Genomic DNA, 8,662 nt, shown 5'->3' with positions numbered 1-8,662 from the left:
AAGTCGTACGCGACTTGGGCTCGGGCACATGCTGGCTGACGGACTAGTACCATCTACGGTTAGACCACAGGGATGATTAAGTTCTACCCCGTGTGGCTGGGATGCGAAGTGTCTGTCTTGGCCGGCAACCGCCCAGCTGGGCCCTCCTGTTGACACTAGAAGTTTCATTGGTTCAGGGACTATCCTTGGTCCACGTGTAAGTCTTGGCGAGTGCGACAGTGACTGGAATTGAGCTAGGCCCGATCGGGAGGGTGCCGAGGTATGAAGATATCTCTGTGCACGAGAGTACATCGCCTAGGCTAGTCGGTCTTTCGAATAATCGCGAACTCGTTCGGGCGCGTCGCGATTTTTAACTTGCTCGCGTATTTGATGTTTCATTCCCTATTTTTATGGGAAATTGAAAATATCTTAGCGTTGCGACAGTAGAGTTATAGTATACCGAATCGAATTCCCTTTGAAAGACTCGAAATTGAATAAAGTGTCAGTAGAGTCACTTTAATTCGCTCCAAGTTAGATTAGGGTCCCTTTGATACGGATAGTGCCAGTAGGATGCGCCACTAGGGCGCATGTCGGGTCTCGATGCGTAGCCACCTCCACGTGGTGAGACCTGGTAATTGATATCGTTTCCCAAAGAGGAATCTTTGGCAAACGATACCAAGCTAAGAGCTACGCACAAAGTTTAAGATATTTCCTATCTCTTGTATATTTGCAATGTTCCCTTTGAACTTTGAAACTGAAGAATGGGCATTATCTGATAAAGTAATATATAAATGAAGATAAATTCAGGTAAGTATTGCAAGGTAGGTATAATTAAGGTAAGTATAAAATTAATCTGTACGCGGAAGAAATGTAGAATATTTAAAGTCTTCTGCAGTGAGTAGACTATGTATTATACTACGTTTCTTTTCGCAAACGTTGCAAAATTTCCTTGGCTAGAATTCTTGGAAATGACGTCATTTCTTCGAATCGGTCGATGAGCGACCTCCTTTTATGTCATGTTATCCTGATACCAAATCGTAAAATCGGCCAGAAACAATTCCTCCAGGCGGCAAAGGCATTGTCCGAGATTTCGTGGAAATGACGTCATTTCTTGGAATCGGTCGATGAGCTACCTCCTTTCATGTTATGTTATCCTGATACAAAATCGCGAAATCGGCCAGAAACTATTCCTCGAGGCGGCAAAAGTGCTGTCCGAGAATTCTTGGAAATGACGTCATTTCTTGGAACTGACTTGGCGAGCGATCTCCTTTCATGTCATGTTATCCTGATACAAAATCGCGAAATCGATCACAAATATTTCTTCGAGTCGGCAAAAGAGTGTTCAGAGAATTCTTGGAAATGACGTCATTTCTTGGAACTGACTTGGCGAGCGATCTCCTTTCATGTCATGTTATCCTGATACAAAATCGCGAAATCGATCACAAATATTTCTTCGAGTCGGCAAAAGAGTGTTCAGAGAATTCTTGGAAATGACGTCATTTCCTAGAACTGTCTCGATGAGCGACCTCTTATCATGTTATATTCTCCTGATACAAAATCACGAAATCGGCCGGAAATTTTTCTTCAAAGCGGCAGAAGTATTGTCCAGAAGCGGCAAAAGTATTGTCCACACGCGGCAAAAGTATTGTCCAGAAGCGGCAAAAGTATTGACCATCAAAGCGGCAAAAGAATTGTCCAGAAGCGGCAAAAGTATTGTCCGGAAGCAGGAAAGGTATTGTCCGGGAGCAGGAAAAGTATTGTCCGGAAGCAGGAAAAGTATTGTCCGGAAGCAGGAAATGAATTGTCCTCGGAATTCTTGGAAATGACGTCATTTCTTGGAATCGGTCGGTGAGCGATCTCCTTTCATGTCATGTTTTCCTGATACAAAATCGTGAAATCGGCCAAAAACTTTTCTTGATGGCGGCAAAAGTATTGTCCGAGAATTCTTAGTAATGACGTCATTTCGCGGAACTGTCTCGATGATCGACCTCCTTTCATGTCATGTTCTCCTGATACAAAATCGTGAAATCGGCCAAAAACTTTTCTTCATGGCGGCAAAAGTATTGTCCGAGAATTCTTGGAAATGACGTCATTTCTCGGAACTACCTCGATGATCGATCTCCTTTCATGTCATGTTCTCCTGATATAAGATCGCAAAATTGGCCAAAAGCTTCTCACCAAGGCTGTAAAACTATTGTACAGAGAATTCTAGAAAATAACGTAATTTCCCGGAACTGTCTCGATGATAGATCAGCGCATCTGTGATTTTCGACTGGAAGCGTAAGGATTGTCACGTGGTAGACAAGGACAGCAAGCGGTTAGAAAAGGATAGAGATGATGCAACAGTGAAAAATCACAAACTACTCAATTTCTGTAATTAATTTATGAACTTTTATAATTGCATCAGAAAGCTGGAACTACAGGCAACATTCTTATGGATATTACGAGAACAATTTAACACTAATTAGCTTGTTATAAATTATTATTTGTAAGCGTGCGGAATTTTGTAACAACGAGCGTCGTAATCTTACGTGAAAATATTTAATTATGAACAAAACTAGAAACAAATTGTTAACAAATGTGATAAGAGAACACGCGTACGAATATTGTTTTCATAATGAGCGAATGAAAGTTACAAATTAATTGCATAGAAGATAGTAATTAATGAGAAACTATTAGTATGTTCAGGATTAGTTCAAACACCTCGTGGAATAATTTCTAATAATTAATTAATTAACGAGGTATTTATATCTGAAATAATATTATAAAGTTCTTTCAGAGTTCCTCCTTACGATGCAATTATAAAAGTTCAGAAATTCTTTGATTTTTTACCCGAAGCTCCGAAAAGCTTTAGGAACTTACGATACAAAATCATAGATGACTACTTCAGATGGCTACTTCATTAGATGTTTCAGGCTGTCATTAGCAGATGGCAGTGGCTATGAATTCCTACCAATTTTTTTACTACAGACTTTCAGAAATCCATAAATATATATATACTAAGGACTTAATTAAACTCAAACAACAATTAAAGCATAATTAACACTTATTTGATCTATTTACAATTATTTGACTTCTCGTCAAGAATGATAATACCTGAAGAGAAATTTCTAGCCATTGTACGTGCTGCCATCTAAGAACTAATTATTTAACTATGTCTACATTTTATCAGCACAAAATTTCTAAAAATAAAATTCTTGAAAATTCGTGTTACAAGAATCAAAACATAAAGAGAATAACCTACTTTTGGATTTTTAATAAAAATTATGTTTACTTTGAAAAATAATTATAAGGAAATTTCCTTAACGTGATAATTAATTATCGATAGAATTATACGAATTACAAAAGTGGAATGCAAACTCTTTAATATACACTTACATAATGTGTAAAATGTATTTTATTCATTAAATCTATGTGGCTCTGCAACATTATTCTCAAGCTGCGATATATCTACATATGGTACAAGGTACACTGTAATGTAGTTCCATCTACCCTCTTCTTCGTGAACTAATAATACAGAAAACCGAATATGTAGCAGCGAAACACGATGTCGTGGGTAAAACAGAACTCAAATTATTTGGCAACGGACGGTAATAAAGGAATTTTATTTGCAGATTCATATTCAAGAAGGTAAGCTCTAGAAAAGTTACTCGATGGATATTACAGATTTGAGGGAAAATTGAAATTTCTTGGATAGTATAATTACATACATTTATTGCTGCTTACAAGCATTTGTTCATCCACTTCCATTTGTGCATTTCTAAAAGTTGTTAATTAATTCGGGGCAAGTTACCAGGATAAAAAATTAACATAAATTGCTTTCAAATAAAATATACAGCTTCAATAAAGATTGTATATTTAATGCTATCCATTACTACTATACGTTATAAAAAAATTGAAATACCAGAAATAATTCATTTCGCAAATTTCTTCACTGTTATCGGCCCCATTTCCAATAATTCACATATAATACAAAACCCTCAATATTCATATCGTTCAACTTCAAGCATCTTCCACTATACCTAAATCACAATAACCACCACTGTTTATCCAACGACAATAAATGCTTTAAAAGAGCAAGGTTCCATCGAATCGAGTAACATCACGAAACTTCAAGTTGCTTGAGGTGAGGATACTTTACTGGAATGCGAGTGCGTCGGTTTCGGTCCAATGGTCGGTGTTTTACTAGAGACTGGACACAGAACCTGTTTGTAGGCCTCTCTATAAAGTTTATTAGTGCCAGCATAAATGAAAGGATTAATTACAGAAGATGCCCATGCCAGTACAGACCCAATCACGTGCAGAATCGGAATTTTTATCTTGTCGTCGATCACGTTGGCCAACATCAGTGGCATAAAACACAGAAGGAAGCACAAAAATATAGTCAACATCAGCCTGGTCACTCTAGAATCTTCTCGGCGTTGAAACCCTCCAGCTTTCCTCCTGGAGATGCCAGAGTGCGCCTCTAGATTCCTCCTACTCTTCCTTACCCGCCAATAAATGCAGAGGTATGAAACACTGATGACAACGCAAGGCACTATAAAACCCAGAACGAATAGAAATTTCTTTGGGCTGTTTCCATTCTTTTTCAGGATTGTACAGGAAAATGTGGACGGTTCTAGACCCAATGTTCCCCAAAAACCAAGCAATGGCGGTAGAAGCAGTGAGAAACTTAAAGTCCATATGGCAATCAGCATTAAAATTATTCTCTGCGTGGTGTACAATTGAGCATATATCTCTGACCTCGAGATTAGTATGTACCTGAAACATAGAGTTATTTCAATAATTTAAATTCCATTTAAATTGGAAATTTTTTAATTTATTATCAATTTATTATTAATTGTTGTATTTACTATAGCTTTTGTAAGAATAGAATAATGTGTCTAATTATAACTAAAAAATTTCTAATTATACAAAAATGGAAATAAGTAAAAATTTAAAGATCTCTTTGATTCTCCAATTTTTACAATCTCAGTTTAAATTAGTACAAATTAAGGAAAATGTTATAGCACATCCAAGATATGCTAATTATCTTATATAATTATTAAACTATAAACATTAGTCTATTCATAGCTTTCAATCACTAAATGAAACCCTTATTTTTCTGTCGATATAAATTCGATACGGTCGATAACGTAATACAACTTCAAGAGCAGCTGTCGGTATTGAATTTATCATGTGTACATTTGATCCTATTTCAGATGAGCAATAGACGATTAGCTTCCATAGAAGCATGCTGAGTTTGTAAAATCGGGAATGTAATTCGTCAGCACAATTTAGAATAAACTAAATCAGGAACAGTGACATTAATCAATGATTGTTGAAACAGGTGTCTCGTGTTATCACGAATCGTTAGAAATATGTAAATGGAAAAGAATCAGCCTATAATGATTCTATGCTAAGTTTATACTAAATGTATTATACATATTTGAGGTTACAAACCGATTGATCGTGATGGCTACCATACTGAGCAGCGATACTGCCACGTTCCCATAAAAAAAGAGCGGGAATATTTTGCATAGAGTTTCACCCAACACCCACGCCTCGTTTAAATATCTGCTTGCAGTTAATGGTAAGTTTACCGCAGAGAAAATTAAGTCTGAAATACTGAGACTTATTACGAAAGCGGTCGTAGCATGTCGTCTCAGTCTTGTATACTTTAACAGTGCTATCACTGTTACCAAATTACCTGGAACATACAAAAAGATATATTAAAAGGTATGAAAAGAGAAAGAAACAAAGATTATACATATTCAATTTTTTACTCCACTCTAATATATATAATTATCAATTAAATAATAAATTAGAGTACATTGTGCCCCTTTTGATCTGTCTTTACTGACTCAATTAAGCTAAATTAAGCTCAAAATAATAGCAAATATATTATTAATACCTTAACTTTAATTAATATTTTTTGAAATCAATGTATTTCATTTATTTTCATTTGTATAATACTGCACTCAAACGAGTACAGTTCTATCAAATTTCAAAATTTAATTCAGAAGGTAATATATAATTATCAGGTATACTAGAATCTTATCTCAAGAGTTCATTGCTCTCACACGAATGAATGAAGTTACGTTTAAAGAGATACCAAGGAAGAAATTTACTACGAAATGATGAAACTATTTGCTTAAAACAATTCTCGTGATTGCAATTGAAGCATCGTCGTTTTACCTCGTAAAGAAAGCGTGGAAGCAAGTGAGTAATTAAAAAAGAAGATATTAATCGCCCTAATTCTTGACACCCTTTCGCATAAATTAAGGGAGTTAATAGTCGTAAACCGAGAAATGCCACCCACAGGTCAACAAGAGCTTAACATAGAATTTAGTCGCACAATTAAGGGTTCATTTGTTACGAGCTAACATCTGTACACTATTTTCTTCTTACAGTGGGTATTTATGATGCTTCTAACAATGGAATCTTTTCTGGGATAAACTCTCACAAGCTGTACAATCAAATGTAATCTACAGTCTAAGCCAGTCTTGAACGTAATTCATTATTCTTTATCTCTAAATGATTTAAAAATTTTGTCACAATTTTTACTTCCAATTTTTCGTTCCAATTTTCACTCGACCACTCGACGTAATTGTAAGAAATTAATTTCGTATTTCCAATTGCTATAGTAAATTTGCAAATTGCAGGTGGCAATTATAAAACGAGGCTTATATTATTACAAGACATGATCTCGATAAATTAAATACGGTCCGATGGAGCTGATTCGCGATCACGCATATTACACAGAATAAAGGTAAAAGAACTGGATTTTACCCGCAACTCCGATGACGCTGAAAATTATCGCGCAAACCGCAGCTGCGATAGTGACTGGCCGTGGAAAGTGCTTGAGACTCTCACCTCCGGACTCGAGGTCGAAAATTGTGCCGTTTGTTACTGAATCTTCCATTTTGTATCGTGTTTATGCGCTCCTTCGTAGTGACATGTTCTCGGAATATGAAATGCAAAACGAAGTGAACACGCTTTGGGAAAAGAAAAAATAATGTCATTAAAGGACACCTGCACTCAACGATGAGTACATACTCGCAATGGTCACTCAAAATTTGCAAACTCTTTTATTATACACATCAAATCGAATTATTGGCGAATTAAATGCCATTGGATAATGATACGAAATTATTAAGCAGAGAGTCTTGCCACAAATTATTGCCATATATTCATATACTTTATATTCATTACGACACATGAAGATAAAAATATATTAATACACGTGAGTAACGATAAAGCGAATTTTTGGCCAAATTTTAGTTTCCAGTATAATACTTACGTCTCGCACCCAGTCTCGATATTACTCATCGTGTTTTCAGAAGAAGCGTTGCGAGTTTCCGATCTTCTATTTCCTCCGGTAATTTGAATTATTCGCTATCGAGTACTTTCAAACTTCTCGTACGAAATCTCATTTACGTCGTGAATCTTTTTATCTCCGTTGCACAAGATACGCGAAGAAAATGTTTACCGCTTCATCATCTGCCAATGATTTGCGTCCGCTCCATCGAAAGTGCCCCGTCTAAAACAGAAAGCAATCGTGTTATCTCGTTAAGTTAATTATCCGTGAATCATGTTGCTCGGAACCTTCACTTATTACTTAAAACAACCACTAAACACTTCCTTATCGATTCTCCTTTACGATTATTCATTCCACTCGCTGTCAAAGAGCGTCTCGCGGCAACAAAGAGCTACAAAACAGCACTCTACTTTTCGCTTTACTCTCGATCATGATGCCTCTCATTATTCATCAGCCTAATCTCGTCGCGAGTGAAAAATAATTCATACGAGAGTTCTGTGCGAGATATCTAGAAACAAAAAGACCCTTGGAACAGATTCGAAACGTACTGGACTCACATTTGCACGAACACAGAGCCTCGAGTTATCCAGCAGCACGTCACGGAAACGAGGCTTGAAAATCCGAGGGAACCGATCAGCTGAGGCATTTCTTATTGTTCTTCGACTTGCACGCGTACAATGGCACACGATTTGCATATGTTTTCGACGGCAATCATTGCACCGACGAGCTTCGACAGTGTCTGGAACGATTAAACGCGCGAGAGGGCCCCTTATCCGACCAGCCACTCCAACACGGACCCTCTTTCGTCTTTTCTTTTTGTCCAAGTCCGTTAGCGACCGCCGACTCGTCTTCTAACATTCGCTGAATTTTCTTGCCATTCTCGACGACGTCGAAAAAACGGCACGGGAACCCTTTACACCACTGGGAAAGTGGTCTTCCTCTTCTGTCCCTTCCGGCAGGCCACGGGCTTTGAACTTGTTGCGAAAGCCGACTCCAACTATCGCACTCGTCGATGAACTTTAACCTTGTCTTATTGCATATAATTGATTTTCGTTGCTTTCTCGGAAACACTGTCAATGAGTCTTCGATTATTGGATACGTTCATTTTCGCTCACCGTGTCTCTCGTTTGCTTCAGGTTGCTGCAGACGTCGTCTCGGAGATGTTGGAAAACGTCAGTTGCATTGTGAAGTGATGTATTTATATTTTATTTATTTTGTTTAATTTGTTTAGTATATGGAATATTTATGTATCGATGAAATTATGTTCTCTGGATTGAGACTTGGCTTGACCTGTTTGAAGTTCGTGGCTACCAATGGCGATGCGAATGGTTTTGAGATGGTCAGCATCGCGGTACTCGGACAGAGTACTTCTGCAGGCGAAAC

General features: G+C 37.3%; 1 protein-coding gene across 1 annotated transcript; it reads right to left on the bottom strand.

Moving 5' to 3' along the window:
- Window positions 1-3,928: 3,928 nt before the first annotated feature.
- On the bottom strand, window positions 3,929-7,583 carry Tre1 (Trapped in endoderm 1). Its single transcript, XM_017905568.1, has 4 exons — window positions 7,262-7,583; window positions 6,751-6,956; window positions 5,422-5,668; window positions 3,929-4,740 (listed from the first exon to the last, which is right to left on the bottom strand). The coding sequence occupies exons 2-4, from the start codon at window positions 6,881-6,883 to the stop codon at window positions 4,092-4,094; spliced, it is 1,029 nt and encodes a 342-aa protein (XP_017761057.1). The 5' UTR covers window positions 6,884-6,956; window positions 7,262-7,583; the 3' UTR covers window positions 3,929-4,091.
- Between the last annotated feature and the right edge of the window lie 1,079 nt (window positions 7,584-8,662).

Source organism: Eufriesea mexicana, unplaced genomic scaffold (assembly GCF_001483705.2).
Source record: "Eufriesea mexicana isolate 0111107269 unplaced genomic scaffold, ASM148370v2 scaffold3966, whole genome shotgun sequence".
NCBI lineage: Eukaryota > Metazoa > Arthropoda > Insecta > Hymenoptera > Apidae > Eufriesea > Eufriesea mexicana.
Note: the sequence above shows the minus strand (reverse complement) of the source record. Positions and strands in the feature narration are given on the sequence as shown.